Raw genomic sequence first — 20,273 nt, 5'->3', positions numbered from 1 at the left:
TGCAGCAACCAATTTGCGCAGAGCAGGTTTCCACAAACAGCAATGTGATAATGACCAGATAATCTGTTTTTGTTATGTTGATTGAGGGATAAATATTGGCCAAGAGACCGGGGATAACTGTCCTGCTCTTCTTTGAAATAGTGCCATGGGATCTTTTGCGTCCACCTGAGAGAGCAGACAGGGCCTTGGTTTAACGTCTCATCCGAAAGATGGCACCTCCGACAGTGCAGCACTCCCTCAGCACTGCACTGGTGTGTCGGCCTAGATTTATGTGCATAGGGACATAGAAAAGTATAAGACTGGAAAAGACTCTACAGTCCATCTGCCAGTACTTAAAAAAAAAAATGCTAACTCTCAATTGCCCACTCCCTCAAATAAATCTATTTCTCCCTTAAATTATCCTACACTCTGCATCCCTGGACAGTCCATTCCACACATTTCCCCACAATCTGTGTAAAGTAGTTTTATCTGAACTTAGCTCTTCTAAACTTAAGTCTGTATTCCCTGGCTCTGGGGTTTATGGCAATCTCAAACAGAAGAACATAGGAAATAGGAGCAGGAGTAAGCCATTTGGCCCCTCGAGCCTGCTCCGCCACTCAATAAGATCAGGGCTGATATGATCTTGGCCTCAACTCCACTTCCCTGTCCGCTCCCCATAACCTTGACTCAATTATGATTTAAAAATCTGTCTTGTCTCCACCTTAAATATATTCAATCATCCAGCTTCCATAGCTATCTGGGGTAGAGAATTCCACAGATTCTCTGAGAGAAGAAATTTCTCCTCACCTACGTTTTAAATGGGCAACCCCTTATTCTGAAACTATGCCCCCTAGTTCTAGATTTCCCCACGAGGGGAAACATCCTCTCTGCATCTACCCTGTTAAGTCCCTTCATAATCTTATATGTTTCAATAAGATCACCTCCCATTCTTCTAAACTCCAATGAGTACAGGCCCAACCTGCTCAACCTTTCTTCATAAGACAACCCCTTCATCTCAGGAATCAACCTCGTGAACCTTCTCTGAACTGCCTCCATTGCAAGTATGTCCCTCCTTAAATAAGGAGACCAAAATTGTCCGCAGTACTCCAGGTGTGATCTCACCAATGCCCTGTACAGTTGTAGCACGACTTCTCCACTTTTATACTCCATCCTCCTTGCAACAAAGGCCAACATTCCATTTGCCTTCCTAATTACTTGCTGTACCTGCATGTTAACTTTTTGCGTTTCATGTACAAGGACCCCCAGGTCCCTCTGTACCGCAGCATTTTATAATCTCTCTCCATTTAAATAATTTTCTTTTTTACTTTTCCTACCAAAGTGGATAACCTCACATTTTCCCACATTATACTCCATCTGCCAAATTTTTGCCCACTCACTCAGCCTATCTATATCCCTTTGCAGATTCTTTGTGTCCTCCTCACAACTTGCTTTCCCACCTATCTTTTGTGTCATCAACAAACTTGGCTATATTACACTCGGTCCCTTTATCCAAGTCATTAATATAGAGTGTAAATAGTTGAGACCCCAACACTGATCCCTGTGCCACCCCACTAGTTAGTTTGCCAACCTGAAACTGACTCATTTATCTCGACTCTCTGTTTTCTGTTAGTTAGCCAATCCTCTATCCATGCTAATACATTACCCCCAGTCCCGTGAGCTCGTATCTTGTGCAGTAACCTTTTATGCGGCACCTTATCAAATGCCTTTTAGAAATCCAAATACACAACATCCACTGGTTCCCCCTTATCCACTCTGCTCGTTACATCCTCAAAGAACAATAGCAAATTTGTCAAACATGATTTCCCTTTCATAATACCATGCTGACTCTGTTTGATTATATTATGATTTTCTAAATGTCCTGCTACTACTTGCTTAATAATGGATTCCAACATTTTCCGAATGTGAAATGTTAGGCTAACTGGTCTATAGTTTCCTGCTTTCTGTCTCCCTCCTTTCTTAAATAGGGGCGTTACATTTGCGGTTTTCCAATCTGCTGAGACCTCTCCAGAATCCAGTGAATTTTGGTAGATTACAACCAATGCATCCACTATCTCTGCAGCCGCTTCTTTTAAGACCCTAGGATGCAGGTCATCGGGTCCAGGGGACTTGTCCTCCTTTAGTCCCATTAGTTTGCCTAGTACTTTTTATCTAGTGATAGTGATTGTTTTAAGTTCACCTCTCCCTATAGCCCCTTGATTATTTGTTATTGGGATGCTTTTAGTGTCTTCTACCGTCAAGACCAATACAAAATATTTGTTCAAAGTCTCTGTCATTTCCTTGTTTCCCATGATTAATTCCCCAGTCTCATCCTCGAAGAGACCAACGTTTACTTCAGCTTTCCTTTATATATACCTGTTGAAGCTCTTGCTATCTGTTTTTATATTACTTGCTAGTTTACTCATAATCTATCTTCTCTCTTTTTAGTTGTCCTTTGCTGGTTTCTAAACATTTCCCAATCCTCTGGCTTACCACTAATCTTTGCAGCATTGTATACCTTTGTTTTCAATTTGATACCATCCTTAACTTCCTTAGTTAGCCACGGATGGGTCATCCTTCTCGACAGTCTTTCTTTCTCACTGAAATATATCTTTGCTGAGAGTTATGAAATATCTGCTTAAATGTCTGCCACTGCTTATTTACCGTCTTACCCTTTAATCTGTTTTCCCAGTCCACTTTAGCCAACTCTGTCTTCATGCCTTTGTAATTGCTTTTACTTAAGCTCAGGACACGAGTTTGAGACCCAAGTTTCTCACCCTCAAACTGAATTTGAAATTCTAACATGCTATGATCACTCTTCCCTAGAGGATCCTTTACAATGAGATCATTAATTAATCCTATCTCATTATACATTACCTAAAATAGCCTGCTCCCTGGTTGGTTCCACAATGTATTGTTCGAAGAAACCATCCCATATACACTCTGAACTTTTCCTCAAGGCTACCTTTGCCAATTTTATTTGTCCAAACTATATGATGATTAAAATCGCCCATGATTATTGCAATACCTTTCTTACAAGCTTCCAATATTTCTTGATTTTTACTCTCTCCTACAGTGTATCTACTGTTAGGGGGTCTATAGACTACTCCCACCAGTGACTTCTTTCCTTTATTATTTCTTATCTCCACCCAAACTGATTTTGCATTTTGATCTTCTGAGCCAATATCATTTCTCACTGCTGCACTGATCTCATCCTTTATTAACAGAACTACCCCACCTCCTTTTCCTTTCTGCCTATCCTTTTGAAATGTCAAATACCCCTGAATATTCAGTTCCCAGTCTTGGTCATCTTGCAACCACGTCAGCTATCAGATCATACTCATTTATTTCTATTTGTGCTGTCAACTAATTTATCTTCTACGAATGCATTCGTTGCATTCAGATAAAGAGCTTTTAATTTTGTCTTTTTAAAATTTTTCCCTAATGACTCCACTTTCTGATGCACTCTTACGTTTATACGTTCTGTCCATTCCTGTCACACTCGGGTTGTCTTACCCCTATCGCTAACATGCTTTATCCTATCTCTTTGACTTTTAAAATATGCGCTTACCTGAACCCCCCCCCCCCCCCCCAACTATTTAGTTTATAGCCTTATCTACAGTCCTAGTTATTCAATTCGCCAGGCCACTGGTCCCAGCATATTTCAAATGAAACCTGTCCCAACGGAACAACTCCCTATTACCTTAGTACTAGTGCCAGTGCCCCATGAATCAAAACCCATTCCTCCCACACCAATCTTTGAGCCACACGTTCATCTCTCTCATCTTATTTACCCTATGCAAATTTGCTCATGGCTCAGGTAGTAATCCACACCTTTGTGGTTCTGCTTTTTAATGTAGTCCCTAGCAGCTCATACTCCCTCAGCAGAACCTCTTTTATTTGTCCTACCTATGTAATTGGTACCTCATCATCATCAAAAAAACACTGCCATGGATTTGCAGAATGTTGGCACCATCATAGGCAGTCCCTTGAAATCGAGGAAGATTTGCTTCCACTCCAAAAGTGAGTTCTTGGGTGACTGAACAATCCAATACGGGATTTACAGGTGGGACAGACAGTGGTTGAAGGAACGGGTGAGTGGGGAGTCTGGTTGCCGTACGCTCCTTCCGCTGCCTGCGCTTGCTTTCTGCATGCTCTCGGCGACGAGACTCGAGGTGCTCAGCGCCCTCCCGGATGCTCTTCCTCCACTTAGGGTGGTCTTTGGCCAGGGACTCCCAGGTGTCGGTGGGGATGTTGCATTTTATCAAGGAGGCTTTGAGGGTGTCCTTGAAACATTTCCTCTGCCCACCTGGGGCTTGCTTGCCGTGTAGGAGTTCCGAGTAGAGCACTTGCTTTAGGAGTCTTGTGTCAGGTGTGCGAACAATGTGACCCACCCAACGGAGCTGGTCAAGTGTGGTCAGTGCTTTGGCCTGTTGGCCTGATCAAGTACACTAATGTTGGTGCGTCTGTCCTCCCAGGAGATTTGCAGAATCTTGCGGAGACATCGGTGGTATTTCTCCAGTGATTTGAGGTGTCTATTGTATATGGTCCATGCAAGCTGTGTTTACTGTATATGGACATCTCAGCCGTGATTCTGACCAACGGATCCAACACAGACCCAATCCACGTCTGGACCTGAGTCAAGCAGGGCTGCGTCATCGCGCCAACCCTCTTCTCGATCTTCCTCGCTGCAATGCTCCACCTCACGCTCAACAAGCTCCCCGCTGGAGTGGAACTAAGCTACAGTGGGAACCTGTTCAACCTTCGTCGTCTCCAGGCCAGATCCAAGACCGTCCCATCCTCTATCGTCGAGCTACAGTACACGGACGACGCTTGTGTCTGCGCACATTCAGAGACTGAACTCCAAGTCATAGTCAACATCTTCACTGAGGCGTACGAAAGCATGGGCCTTACACTAAACATCCGTAAGTCAAAGGTCCTCCACCAACCTGACCCTGCCACACAGCACTGACCCCCAGTCATCCAGATCCACGGCGCGTCCCTGGAAAACGTGGACCACTTTCCATACCTTGGGAGCCTATTATCACCAAGGACAGACATCAACGACAAGGTTCAACACCGCCTCCAGTGCGCCAGCGCAGCCTTTGGCTGCTGAGAAGAGAGTTTTTGAAGATCAGGCCCTCAAATCTGGCATCAAGCTCATGGTCTACAGGGCTGCAGTGATACCCACCCTCCTGTATGGCTGAGACATGGACCATATACAGTAGACACCTCAATTGGTACCTACGTAGACCACGACAACTGGATCTTTCTCCTCCCACTCCAAGATACTCTCCAGCCCAGAGATGCCCTTAACCCTGGCACTGGGCAGGCAACACAGCCTTCGGGACTCATGCTGTCAGCTGCAGAGAACAATATCTATCCCCCGAACTATACTGTCCCCTACCACTACTACATTTCCTTTTACTCCCCTAACTAGAATGGTCCCCTGTACCACAGTGCTGTGGTCAGTTTGCTCATCCTCCCTGCAGTCCCTGCTCTCGTCCACACAGGGAGCAAGGAACCTTGTACCTGTTGGACAAGGGCTTAGGCTCCTCCAATGCTATCTTCTGGGTCCCCATACCTGTGTCACTCATAGTCACACCCTCCTGTTCCTGACCACTGCCAAAATTTGAATTATTTAACCTAATGGGTGTGACTGCCTGCTGGAACACAGAATCCAGGTAGCTCTCCCCCCTCCCTGATGTATGGCAGTGTCTGAAGCTCGGATTCCAGCTCATCAACTCTGAGCCGAAGTTCCTCGAGCCTCCAACACTTACTGCAGATATGGTTGCTGTGGACCACACAGGTGTCCACCAGCTCCCACATGATACTGCTGCAACACATCGCCTGCCCTGTCAGCTCTATTGTATCTATTTAAATAATTAGATTTTCAAGTTTTGAAATTTCAATAATCTATGTAATCCTGGCTTTTAATTTGAACCAATGCCCAAGTTTGGAAAAAAGAGAGAAATACTCACCAACTAATCACTTAACTGCTTTCCTGTGACGTCACACTTTGATTTTTTTTTTCTCCCTTCACAGATCTTTTTGTACTCAAACCTATTATTTGGGTTCAATTTATCTATTCCCTTAAGAATCTTGAGTACATGAATAATATCTCCAGTGAGGCTTCTCTTCAGGTTAAACAATTTGAAGCTCTCCAACTTTCCTTTTTAGCTCAGAATCCAACACCTCTGAAAATCCTTGCTCTTGACAGCAGTCAGAATTGTACACTATACTGCGGGTGTGGTCATACCAGTGGCTTGCATAGACTCTTGGGATTTTTGCTATATTCCTCTGGCGAAACATTCCAAGATCTGCTTAGGTTTTCTTAATGCCATTAGTTTCTGTGAGCTATCCACAAATACCCCTAATCTTTCTTGTGTGGTGTCCTATAGCCTAGAGCCGTTGTTAATATTCCTGCTGTTTATTTCTCTTCCCTAGTTTCATTATATTTCATTTGTCCATATTAAATGCCATTTGCGACTCAATGAGCTCACCTTCCTAGATGTGGTCTTTCCCTTCTGTTATAAACCACGAGGCAAGAAGGGTATCTGTTTTGCACTGTGTGTGTAGTATTTGTAAACAGGATTCACTTTTCTCCCATGCTTTTTTGCTCTAACAGTGCTGTACAATCCAGTTTCTACAGCCCACACCACAAAACCCGCTATTTTAATATCATCTTTGCTACCTTAAGCCTAACCTTAAACTCCACTGTGTTGCCAAGGAATTCTGTGACTCTGACATGCAGTATCATCTGATTGATGCTTAATATCAGGTCCAATAATGCTGTATATGTATGGGTTCCTTGACTAATTGTTCCATGTAAGAATCCAATAAATGTTTACTTCTATTCCACCCTTTCTAGATTTCCTGATCTATCCTTGATAAGTTGAAGTCACCCATAACAACTGCACATGTTCCTGTGCACACTTTGCTTATTTGACTACAAACTTATTGATCCAATCCCTTTCTCCTGATCTGAAGATCTACAATAAACGCTTATGGTTCATTTTGTGAGCATCTGATATAGACTACCATGTCGAGAGAGATTAGACAAGAGCTCGTACCATAGTTAGGCATGGTACAGATGAGTGGGGAAAGGGAGAAATAATAAGTACTATTCAAAATACAGCACCTCTTATCGAAGGAGGCTACTGTTTGATCCAGCTATATATTGCCACCAGTTGTTGTAATCGGGTACGGTAAGAATCAGATTAAATTTAATTCAGCTTCAGTGGGTCCACTTGATGTTTATTAAAAAATGGTGGAAAAGTAGGTTCCAGTGAAATGTGTGGATTTTTTGATCTGTACACTGCATCTGTACAAAAGATCAGAGATTTCATGCATTTTGAAATTCTCGTTGGAAATCATTTTGATTCGGTGTGTTACATTGACGCACCAACTTGAATCTGTTTATTTTCACATTTTAATATAAAATGTTGTTTAAAATTGAGAGATGATAACTACAAGAGTTAAGTACATTTACTGGCAATATATATATATAAAAGTAATCAAGACCTTCTTTTGAGCCCTGTAGGTGCTTTGTGGTGTGAAACGGAAAGCAAGCTTGCTTCCGATGTGTGCCAAAGTAATTTTCTGGGAGCCTCGCAACATCTGACAGTTGGTGCTGGTGTTTGACCACTTTTAGTGCTGGGTTTCCCCAATTCTGTCTCTGAGATATTGTTAGCTGCTTCTAATAACACTTCATCTTTTGTTGTATTTCAGTTAAGGATTACCATCTGTCTATTCAAGCACACAAAGTGAAATACAACTTTGCTTAATAAATGTGTACTCCTTAATAAAGAGCAACTAAACTAAGACTATTTCCCCCTTAATGCTTATTTAAAGTGTCTTTGAGTTTACTTTTGATCATATTACATGTGGTAAAATGGGTAATTTATGCAAAGCTAAATTATTATAAAAGGGAGTAGACCAGCCAAGTTGAGTGGGTTTAATTTTGAGCCTGAGCATCATCACATTTTACTCTGTATACGGAGTGCACATGGGCAATAAGAAGTTACTAACATTTTTGAAACTGCAACAAAAGCTACTACTTTCACACCCGAATAGCATGCCAGCTGAGTGAATACCCGCTGTAGCATTAACTAGCAAGCACATAGATTCTGTTCTTAGGGCCTTATAAAATTAGAACCAGTATGTAACTCGCATGGTAAGTCCAAGCATTACAGTATTGAAATGTGAGCGTTTGATAGTAAGTAGACTTCAGAGCATTGAACTGAGAGCAATGAGACTCTCTAAACGATCTGAAAACCATATCGCAAAAGCAGTCACAGAATTTAGATCCATGTTGACTCCAAACTGATACCTGGTTTGCTGCATAAATTGATATTTGATAACTTGTCAGTGTGCTTGAACCACATGCGTTTGTCATATGTAAACATTCTTTTTCTTTCTTCTAGGTCTTTCTGGTGTGTCTGGTAATATGATGAAGAAGAAAAGTAATCACAGGTGTGTCTGCCAAAACAATTGCGATTATAAAATCTAATGAGCTGGGTAGGGTTACCAACTTCCCAGGATTGTCCTGGAGTCTTCAGGAATTGCAGATTAATCTCCAGGACACTGCTGGGGACAAACCTGGGCATTAAAAATAATTTTCTTTCAACATTTTCACTTATTAAAAAAAAATATTGGAGTAGGTAAAGAAAAGGACTGACAGTCAAGAATCATCCAATCGGGTAATGAAGATTCTGTTTGCTTTCTAATTGGTGAGGGAAGGTTTTGCGGCGCGCGAATGGACATGTCGGGCAACAAATGGGGGGGACCATGAGGGAGGGGCAGTTGGAAGGGGGAGGTCATGCAATGAAACCACCAGGAATACATCCAACCAGAGTTGGCAACCCTAGAGCTAGGTGAGTGCCAGTTCTGCAGTGAGGCATGTTTGATGTTGTATAACTTCTCATACTGTCAGCCTAAGCTCAATGGTGGCACTCTCCCCTGAGTCAAAAGTTCATGCCTTAACTAGAGACTTGAACATTTAATTTAGCCTGGCACTTTAGTGCAGTCCTGAGGGAGTGCTGTTCTCTTGGAGATGCTGTCTTTCAGATGAAACATTACACTGAGGGCCCGTCTGTCCTCTTGCATAATGTAAAAGATCTCACGGCACTAATCGAAGATGAGCTGGCGAGTTCTCCCAGTGTCCTGACCAACATTTATCGCTCAACCAACACCTAAAAACAAATTATTTGGTCATTTATTTAATTGCTGTTTGTGGGACCTTGCTGTGTGCAAATTGGTTGCTGCATTTTTTTACGTTACAACGGTGACTACACTTTAAAAGTACTTTGTTGGCTGTAAAGCGCTTTGAGATGTCCTGAGGTCATGTAAGGCGCTATCTTTCTTTACACCATGGAGAGAGATTAACCATGCCTGTATTTTCTAAACATACTGTCAATGTACTTGCAATAACAAACAATAATTTTAGCTTGCACTTGTGCATCAGTGCAGGTGAACTGTTGGCTCTGTTAATGTCTGTGTATATTTTTTAAAGTAACGCTAATTATGTAGAAAAAGAAATAATTTGCAGAAACCATCTTTCAAATGAACATACGAAAAAAGACATGAAAAGACCAACTGGTCCATCTAGTCTGTCCTGTCCTGGCATGGTGTTAATTTCTGCATACCATCACCCCCATTTCCATCCCCCCAACAAAGCCTGGGAGAAGCAACACAAAACCTTGGACAGTTTGAAGAAAAACTCTGGGAAATTACTCTCTGACCCCCATACACAATTGTGTATCCAGGAAACCATGGTGACTGGATGACAACCCTTCAGGAGGAGCAAGGATTCAAATTAAAAAGCAGAACCTCAAAGGTAATAATTTCTGATTATTACCTGAGCCACGTGTAAATTGGCATAGGGACAAAGAAAAGAGAGTTAAATGCTTGGCTCAGAGTGGTGTAGGAGGAAGGGGTTTTGATTCATGGGGCACTGGCACCAATGCTGGAGAAAGAGGCAGCTGGGACTAGTGTCCTGGCAAATCAAATAACTCGGGCTGTAGATAGGGCTTCAAACTAAAAATGGACAGAGAGGGGGTCAGGGGAGCGGAAATTTAGAAATCTAAAGAGAAAAGTCAAGGCAATGGAACAGTGTAGCGATTTGGGTAAAGATAAGCAGAGTGTGACAGGAAGGGACAGAGGGGTTGAAATTCGGTTATGTTAGGTTTGGGGGTGGTAACCAAGGAGAGGCAGAACTACCTGCGCACAGCGCAGAAGTCCCACCCCGGCCATAAAATTCTGGTTACCACCCCCCTCAGGAAGTGGAGCGCAATGTCGTGCACTCCACTTCCCTTTGGGATGGGTGTGGGGATGTTATGCGGGCAGGCACTGACACGTTTCAATGCCCTTTCCCTTCTGTTAAAGGGGAGGGATGCTGCAAACTCTGCAGGCCCTTTGAAGGCTTCCACTGGGCCACCAGGGGCTAAGGGGTGCCGTGGCCGCAGCCCGGCACTGAGACGGAGTGCCGGGCTACACAATCGCGGCTGGGACCCTGCGAACGGAGTGGCAAAATGCGCGACCGATAAGGGGGGGGGGGGTGGTGAGAAACCAAAGATGGTGGCGCGCCGCACAGCACACCTCCCTTTAAGGTTTGCTCTGCGATGGGTGACCGACCTGGTTCACAACCCGCGCGGCCTGGCGCGGGCATCATGAGGCGCTGGCCAATTCCCGCCGTAGGGCGTAAAGGGGTCGCCGAGCACGGCGATGATGTCATCGGCAGAGGTGCAGCTGCCCAGGGCGCTACCGATTTCGTGCCTCCACTAACTCCTCCGCAGAAATGTTGCGGGAGCCAGTACCGGTAGAGCGCCCCGCCCCCCATCCCTCCTCTGGCGATAACAATTTTGCTCATGGGAAGCGTAGAACTGGGGAATTTTGGTCCCAGAGAGGTTAATGGTAAAGTGCATCAGCGAATAAGGTGAAAGCAGGGAATAATGGTAAAAAGTTAAAATTAAAGGCTTTTTATCTGAATGCACGAAGCAGTTGTAACACGATAGACAAATTAGTGGTACAAGTCGAGATAAATGGTTTTGATCTAATAGCCAATACAGAGACGTGGTTGCAAGGTGACCAAGGTTGGGAACTAAATATTCCAGGTTACTTGACGTTTAGAAAAGTCAGTCAGAATGGAAAAGGAGGGGGTGATAATGGTAGCCCTGATAATAATGGCTGGTTTAAGGACAGTTAATGAGTAAGGATCTTGGCTCGGAAGATCAGGAAATAGAATCAGTATGGGTGGTGAGAAATAACAAGGGGCAGAAAACACTGGTGTGAGTAGTTTATAGGCCCTGAAACAGTATCTATACTGTTGGACAGAGTAGTAATCAACAAATAACGGGAGCTTGTAACACAGGTAATATAATAATCATGGGGAACTTTAATCTTAATATAGACTGGGTAAATCAAATTGGCAAAGGTAGACTGGAGAACGAGTTCATGGAATGCATTCGAGACAGTTTCCTAGTACAATACGTCATGGAACCCACCAGGGAACAGTCTATTTTAGATCTTGCATTGTTTAATGAGACAGGGTTAATTCGTAATCTCATAGTAATGGATCCTTTGGGAAAGAGGGATCATAATATAATATTTCCCTTTGAATTTGAGAGTGAAATACTTCAGTCGGAAACAAAAGTCTTTGGGCTAGAATTTCCAGTGTTTCACCGCCCGGTTTCTCGGCGGTATTGCATGTTTTAGGTGAGAACTGGGTCAGCGAAAAATTCAGCAGCTGAGTTCCGCCAGCAGTTTCGAAGTACCGCTGGGGAGCGGACTGCCGGCGCGCACCGTCCACAGATCACCATGGCGCAATTATCGCCCATTTTATTTAAGAAACGGCCCAACATTCAATTTTTTTGCTGAGAATCGGTGTGCAACGCCCATATTTTCCATTGGGCGGATTTTTTCCGTTTTTGGGGGGAATTTTTCGCCGGCGATAATCTTGGGAATCTTAGCGATCCTTTGGGCAGCAATTGGGCGCTGGAGGATTGTTTGGAAATTCTAGCCAATTAACTTAAATTAAGCCAATTACATAGGTATGAGGGGCGAGTAGATTGGGACATTAGATTAAAAGGTATGACGGTAGATAAGCATTTAAAGAAATATTCAAAAATTCCATTGACAAATTAAAAACTCCATGGGAAAAGGGATCCATCCGTGGCTAACTAAAGAAGTTAAGGTTAGTACTAGATTAAAAGAAGAGGCTTATAATGTTGCGAAGAATAGTCGTAAGCCTGAGGATTGGGAGAGCTTTCGAAGCCAGCAAAGGATGACCAAAAAAGTGATGATGAGGGAGAAAATAGAACATGAGAGAAAACAAGCAAGAAATATAAAAACAGATTGTAAGAGCTTCATAAATATGTAAAAAAGAAGAGAATAGCAAAAGTAAGCATTGGTCCCTTAGAGGCTGAGACAGGTGAAATTGTAATGGGGAATAAGGAAATGGCAGAGACTTTAAACAAATATTTTGTATCTGTCTTCACAGTAGAAAACACAAAAAGCATACCAAAAATAGTGGGGAACTAATAAGAGTGAGGAACTTAAAGTAATTAAGATCAGCAGAGAAAAAGTACTTGAGAAACTAATGAAACTAAAAGCCGACACATCCCCTGAACTTGATGGCCTACATCCTAGGATTCTAAAAGAGGTGGCTACAGAGATAATGGATGTATTGATTGTGATCTTCCAAAATTCCCTAGATTCTAGAACGATCCCAGCGGATTGGAAGGTAGAAAATGTAACCCCGCTATTCAAGAAAGAAGTGAGAGAGAAAACGGAACTACAGGCTAGTTAGTCTGACATCAATCGTCAGAAAAATGCTGAAATCCATTATTAGCAGGGTAGATAAAGGGGAACCAGTGGATGTAGTATATTTGGATTTCCAAAAGGCATTCGATAAGGTGCCACATAAAAGGTTGCTATGCAAGATAAGGGCTCATGGGATTGGGGTAACATATTAACATGGTTAGAGGATTGGTTAATGGACAGAAATCAGAGTACGGATAAATGATTCAGTTTCTGGTTGGCAAGCTGCAACTAGTGGGCTGCTGCAAGATCAGTGCTTGGGCCTCAGCTATTTACAATCTATATTAATGACTTGGATGAAGGGACAGAGTGCAATGTGTCCAAGTTTGCTGATGATAGAAAGCTAGGAGGGAAAGTAAGCTGTATACTAAGAGGCTGCAAAGGGATATAGACTGGGCAATAAGGTGGCAGATGGAGTGAAATGTGAAGTTAGATAGATAGATTTCTCGAAACAAAAGGCATCAAGGGGTATGGGGAAAATGAGGGAATACGGTGTTGAGATAGAGGATCAGCCATGATATTGAATGGCGGTGCAGACTCGAAGGGCCAAATGCCCTACCATTGCTCCTATTTTCTATGTTTCACTTTGGTAGGAAGAATAGAAAAACAGGATATTTTTATAAATGGTGAGAAATTATTGAATGTTAGTCTTCAGAGAGATTTGGGTGTACAAGAAACACAGAGTTAGCATGTAGGTACAGCAAACAATTAGGAAGGCAAATGGCATGTTGGCCTTTATTGCAAGGTGGTTGGAGTACAAACAAGAGTAAGGAAGTCTTGCTGCAATTGTACAGGGCTTTGGTGAGGCCACACCTGGAGTACTGTGCACAGCTTTGGTCTCCTTATCTCAGAATGAACATACCTTGGAGACGGTGCAACAAAGGTTCACTAGATTAATCCCTGGGATGAGGGGGTTGTCCTATGAGGAGAGATTGAGTAAATTGGGCCTATACTCTCGAGTTTAGAAGAATGAGAGGTGATCTCATTGAAACATATAAGATTCTGAGGGGATTGACATGGTAGATGCTAAGTGGTTGTTTCCCCTGGCTGGAGAGTCTAGAACCAGGGGTTATAGTCTCAGGATAAGGGGTCGGCTATTTAAGACTCCAAGAGTTGTGAATCTTTGGAATTCTCTACTCCAAAGGGCTGTGGATGCTGTCGTGAGTATTTTCATGGCTGAGACAAATAGATTTTTGGACTCTAGGTGAATCAAGGAATATGGGGATTGGGTAGAAAAGTGGAGTTGAGGTTGAAGATCAGTCATGATATTGAATGGGCTCAAATTACCGTAAGGCCTACCCCTGCTCCTAATTCTTCTGTTCTTATTATGTTCTTGATGACTCACTCAGTTTCTATTTGTAGATATGTTTGTCAGTTCTAAAAAAAACATAATTTTCTTTCTCCCCTCTAACTTCCCTCTTTCATGACCACTGGACATCCCAAAGCACTTTACAGCCAATGAAGTACTACTTTGAAGTGTAGCCACTGTTGCAATGTAGAAAATGCGGCAGCCAATTTGCGTACAGCAAGCTCCCATTAATAGTAATGTGGTAATGATCAGATAATCTGTTTTAGTGATGTTGTTTGAGGGATAGATATTGGCCAGGACATCGGAGATAACTGCCCCGCTCCCCTCAAAATAGTTCTACAGAATATTTAACGCCCACCTAAGAGAGCAGACGAGGCCTCAGTTTAACGGCACCTCCAACAACGCAGCACTCCCTCAGTATGCTCAAGTCTTTGAAGTGGGACTTGAACCCACAACCTTCTGAATCATCGGCGAGAGTGCTACCAACTTAACTATGGCTGAACTCACAAATGAGGGGATTGAAATGAGATCTGACAACAATTGCAGAAAGGTTTCCTAACTGGATAAACTGTTACTTTTTGATTGACAATGGAGTTGAGCCCTAATACATTTGACTGAGTTACAATTGTCTGGGTTATGTTATGCCTAAACTGAATTTCTAAAAGTCTATCCTGTAACCAGAAGTTTGCAGATGACACTAAGCTGGGTGGCAGTGTGAGCTGTGAGGAGGATGCTAAGAGGTTGCAGGGTGACTTGGACAGGTTAGGTGAGTGGGCAAATGCATAGCAGATGCAGTATCATGTGGATAAATGTGAGGTTATCCACTTTGGTGGCAAAAAACAGGAAGGCAAAATATTATCTGAATGGTGACAGATTAGGAAAAGGGGAGGTGCAATGAAACCTGGGTTTCATGGCACATCAGTCATTGAAAGTTGGCATGCAGGTACAGCAGGCGGTGAAAAAGGCAAATGGCCTTCATAGAGAGAGGAGGTCTTACTGCAATTGTACAGGGCCTTGGTGAGGCCACACCTTGAATATTGTGTACAGTTTTGGTCTCCTAATCTGAGCTAGGACATTCTTGCTATTGAGGGAGTGCAGCGAAGGTTCACCAGACTGATTCCTGGGATGGCAGGACTGACATATGAAGAAAGACTGGATCGACTAGGCTTATATTCACTGGAATTTAGAAGAATGAGAGGGGATCTGATAGAAACACACAAAATTCTGACGGGATTGGACAGGTTAGATGCAGGAAGAATGTTTCCGATATTGGGGAAGTCCAGAACCAGGGGGCACAGTCTAAGGATAAGGGGTAAGCCATTTAGGACCGAGATGAGGAGAAACTTCTTCACTCAGAGAATTGTGAACCTGTGGAATTCTTTACCACAGAAAATTGTTGAGGCCAGTTCGTTAGATATATTCAAAAGGGAGTTAGGTGTGGTCCTTACCTCTAAAGGGATCAAGGGGTATGGAGAGAAAGCAAGAATGGGGTACTGAAGTTGCATGATCAGCCATGATCATATTGAATGGTGGTGCAGGCTCGAAGGGCCGAATGGCCTACTCCTGCACCTATTTTCTATGTTTCTGTTCAGGAAACTATTAATAAATAGTTCCACCTTTTCCTTCACATTCTCCCCAGCCCTTCTCCAAAATTCCTCTACTAAGAACCCGCTTGGGTTGTTTCATCATTTCCTGAGACACTGACTCCATCCCTCTGCCGAGCATCTGTTTGAGGCTCAACCAGACTGTTCGCAACCTTGATGTCATATTTGACCCAGAAATGAGTTTTCGACCACACACCCGCTACAAAACTAAGACCGCCTATTTCCATCTACGTAACATCGCCAGTCTCTGCCCCTGCCTCAGCTCTTCTGCATGCAAGTACAGCAGGCGGTGAAGAAGGCAAATGGCATGTTGGCCTTCATAGCGAGAGGATTTGAGTATAGGAGCAGGGAGGTCTTACTGCAGTTGTACAGGGCCTTGGTGAGGCCTCACCTGGAATATTGTGTTCAGTTTTGGTCTCCTAATCTGAGGAAGGACGTTCTTGCTATTGAGGGAGTGCAGTGAAGGTTCACCAGTCTGATTCCCGGGATGGCAGGACTGACATATGAGGAGAGACTGGATCGACTGGGCCTGTATTCACTGGAGTTTAGAAGGATGAGAGGGAATCTCATAGAAACATATAAAATTCTGACAGGACTGGACAGGTTAGATGCAGGAAGAATGTTCCCGATGTTGGGGAAGTCCAGAACCAGGGGACATAGTCGAAGGATCAGGGGTAAGCCATTTAGGACTGAGATGAGGAGAAACTTCTTCACTGAAAATTGTTAACCTGTGGAATTCCCGACTGCAGAAAGTTGTTGATGCCAGTTCATTGGATATATTCAAGAGGGAGTTAGATATGGCTCTTACGGGTAAAGGAATCAAGGGTATGGAGAGAAAGCAGGAAAGGGGTACTGAGGTGAATGATCAGCCATGATCTTATTGAATGGTGGTGCAGGCTCAAAGGGCCGAATGGCCTACTCCTGCACCTATTTTCTATGTTTCTATTTTTCTATGCTGAAATCCTCATCCATGCCTTTGTTACCTCTAGACTTGATGATTCCAAGGCATTCCTGGCTGGCCTCCCACATTCTATCCCATGTAAATTTGATGTCATCCAAAACGTGGCTGCCCATGTCCCAACACTAAGTCCCGTTCACCCATTACTCTTGTATTCTGACCTACATTGACTTCCGGTTTAGCAATGCATCGATTTCAAAATTCTCATCCTTGTTTTGAAATCCCTCCATGGCTCGCCCCTCCCTATCTCTGTGTAATCGCTTCCAGCCCCTCGACCCTCCGAGATATCTGCGCTCTTCTAATTCTGCCCTCTTGAGCCCACTGGTTATAATCTTTCAACCAATGGTGGCTGTGTCCTCAGTTGCCTACGCCCTAAGCTCTGGAATTACCTCCCTAAACCTCTCCACCTCTCTACCTCTTTTTCCTCCTTTAAGACGCTCCTTAAAACCTTTGACCAAGCTTTTTGGTCACCTGCCTTAATTTCTCCTTGTGTCGCTCGGTGTCAAATTTGCAACTTATAATACTCCTGTGAAGTGCCTTGGGACGTTTTACTACGTTAAAGGCGCTATATAAATACAAGTTGTTGTTGTTAGTAGTGACTTTATTTTGCTGGTATTGTTGCACATATATTGACAATATTAATTTATCAGTTTCCGCCTGGGAAAACAAAAATGTTACTCCCACCTCTCCAATTGATGGATCTATTTGAGAATAAGTATCTTAGCAAAATATTTGGCTATCCCTTCTTATACTAATACTTTTTGGTAGTATAAGAGACTGCATATTGTTTTTACTCAGTTCATGATTGATAACACTCATTGGATCTCTAATTGGATCTCTACTGTAAGGGATGGGTCGCTGCAGTTTAATTTCTTTAGCCACTTTTTGCAAGTTAGATCCTGGTTTATAATCAATGCCATTAATTAAATCTGTATTGCACTTTCACTCGACTTGTCCTGCATGCACACGTGTAAATGCATTGGAAAACCTTTGCTCAGTTGTTGTCAACAGTTTCCTTTGGGTTTCCCCAAAAAAACATTTCCAATTGCACCAAAATATGGAGTTCATAATATTCTAATTGTAAGTCTCTCTGAAATTGCAGTGAACTCGATGTTTGTTCATGACCATATTTGTGTGATTTGTTTCCTCTCTTTTTTCATAGTAGGAATGATGGTTGAATTAAACATTCAAATTTAAGTGTTGCATATATGATTTAAGTAATATGGTATCTCATTGCAAGAAGAGAGCACAATATTTACAAAACTCAGAGGGTGTTCCAGATGGCTGAGTGGGTAAATGTACTGCATGTTACAGTACAGATTCATTGAGGCCAGGAAGATTCCTGGTTCAATTCCTCCCACTGGCCATGAGAGGTACTAACCCCAACCAACACAACCATGAGTAAAGAAACAGAAAATCCCAGAAGGTAGTGTTAATGCTTCAGATCATAGTCATAAGGCCTGAAACGTGCACCCCAGCTTTCTGTCTCAGATGCTGCCTGACCTGAGTTAACTACTCTCAGTTGAGTGGCAGGGATGCTACAATTGCCCTCCAATGTTCCCAGGTAGAATCTGCCAGGGTTCTCACTCCTGAAGGAGTGTGATGAAGATAGGATCAGGTTCAGCTATGGTGCTGCCCTGCTTCCACCCCAGTGAATGTGCTGCTAAGACTCACTGGACTCTCGCATGATTGGCCACTTATGAGGCACCAGAGTGCTAGAGCCTTTTGAACCTTTACCCAACACAAGTTAATGCGTTGAGAGAGGAAGGGAGACGAGGGAAGAAAACTTTTTTTAAAAGTTAGAAGAAAATTTGATGAGTATTTTTAGATTTTTTTTAATTGGGTTTTCAAGAAGTACATTCATATTTTATTAAACTATTGTACAAATGTAATTGTGTGCATATATTTCATGACGCTATTACATATATGGGTGTACATTCACATTTTATGATGCTATTTTGTGTTAAAGGTACACTCACATATATTTTGAGGTTGATGTGTACTTGGGTGTAAAATTGCATGCATTTTATGAGAATGTATCTTTCCATACATAGTTTAAGAAGTCACTGCACATTCTGACTTGCATGGTCTGTGTGGGAGGAATGTATTGCCACATCAGGCTGATTGTACTGAAAGCAATGCAGGCTGTATGTGTGTGTTGGGCAGGGGAGTGGGCAAGGCAGGTTGATTAGCCCTGGGTTCTGGGGGTTAGTTTGGCTTGGAGATGGTGGGGAGGGGCTCTGCATACCAGTGAAACAAAAATAAACTACTGCAGATGCTAGAAATCTGAAATAAAAACAGAAAATGCTGCTCAAACCACCTATTTACGGCTCTGGAACATCGCTCAACTCCACCTCTGCCTCAGCTCCTCAGCTGCTGAAACCTTCATCCATGTCTGTTACCTCTAGACTATACTATTCCAACGCACACCTGGCTGGCTTCCCACATATTACCCTTCATAAACTTGAGGCCATCAAAAGCTCTGCTGCCGTGTTCTAACTTGCACCAAATCCCATTCACCCATCACCAATGTTCTCGGTAATTTTTTGGAATGCACAGCCCATTCAAAATATAGCTCATGCGCATTTTTTCCTATTTAAAAACCAGTGAGCCAGCCGCGTGGGAGCTGCAAAGTGCTGCGTGGCCATGCGACCTAAAGGGAACATTGCCCATCACCCTTGTGCTCGTTGACCGACATTGGCTTCTGGTTAAGCAACGCATCGATTTTAAAATTCTCACCCTTGTTTTCAAATCCCTCCATGGCCTCACCCCATTCCTATCTTTAATTTCCTCTAGCCCCACAACCCTCCGAGATATCTGCGCTCTTCTAATCTAATTCTGGCCTCTTGAGCATCCCCGAATCTAATCGCTCCACCATTGATGGCCATGCCTTCGGTTGTCATGGCCCTAAGTTCTGGAATTCCCTCCTTAAACCTCTCCACCTCTCTTTTCTCCTTTAAGACGCTCTTTAAAACTTAACTCTGACCAAGCTTTTTGTCATCTGCTCTAATATTTCCTTATGTCGCTCGGTATCAAATTTTGTTGTATAATGCTCCTGTGACGGACCTTGTGACATTTTGCTACACTAATTCTGCCCTCTTGAGCATCCTTGATTATAATCACTCAACCATTGGTGGCCGTGCCTTCTGTTGCCTAGGCCTAAGCTCTGGAATTCCCTCCCTAAACCTCGCCACCTCGCCACCTCTCTACCTCTCTTTCCTCCTTCAAGACGCTCCTTAAAACCTACCTCTTTGACTACCAAGTTTCTGGTCACCTGCCCTAATTTCTCCTTATGTGGATCGGTGTCAAATTTTTTGTCTCCTAATACTCCTGTGAAACACCTTGGGAAGTTTCACTACGTTAAAGGCACTATATAAATATAAGTTGTTGTATTAAAGGCACTCTATAAAGACAGGTAGTTATTTTTCAACAGGTCAGGCACCATCTGTGGATAGGTGAAGCTGGGGTGAATGTTTCAAGTCTTATGACCCTAAAATCTGAAACATTAATTCTTATCACCACCTTTCTACAGATGCTGCCTGTGTTTTTATTTTTCCATACTAGTGGTTGTGGCTGGGGTTAGTAACCGTCATGGCTAGAGGTTAAT

General features: G+C 43.1%; 1 protein-coding gene across 1 annotated transcript in view; it reads left to right on the top strand.

Annotated features, from left to right (window-relative positions):
- Positions 1 to 20,273, top strand: part of LOC139264796 (spindlin-Z) — a 115,261-nt gene that overhangs the window by 81,280 nt on the left and 13,708 nt on the right. The window contains exon 4 of the mRNA XM_070881941.1: positions 8,403 to 8,451. Within this exon, the coding sequence (XP_070738042.1) occupies positions 8,403 to 8,451 (49 nt within the window). The remainder of the gene's footprint in view (positions 1 to 8,402; positions 8,452 to 20,273) is intronic.

Source organism: Pristiophorus japonicus, chromosome 1 (assembly GCF_044704955.1).
Source record: "Pristiophorus japonicus isolate sPriJap1 chromosome 1, sPriJap1.hap1, whole genome shotgun sequence".
NCBI lineage: Eukaryota > Metazoa > Chordata > Chondrichthyes > Pristiophoridae > Pristiophorus > Pristiophorus japonicus.
Note: the sequence above shows the minus strand (reverse complement) of the source record. Positions and strands in the feature narration are given on the sequence as shown.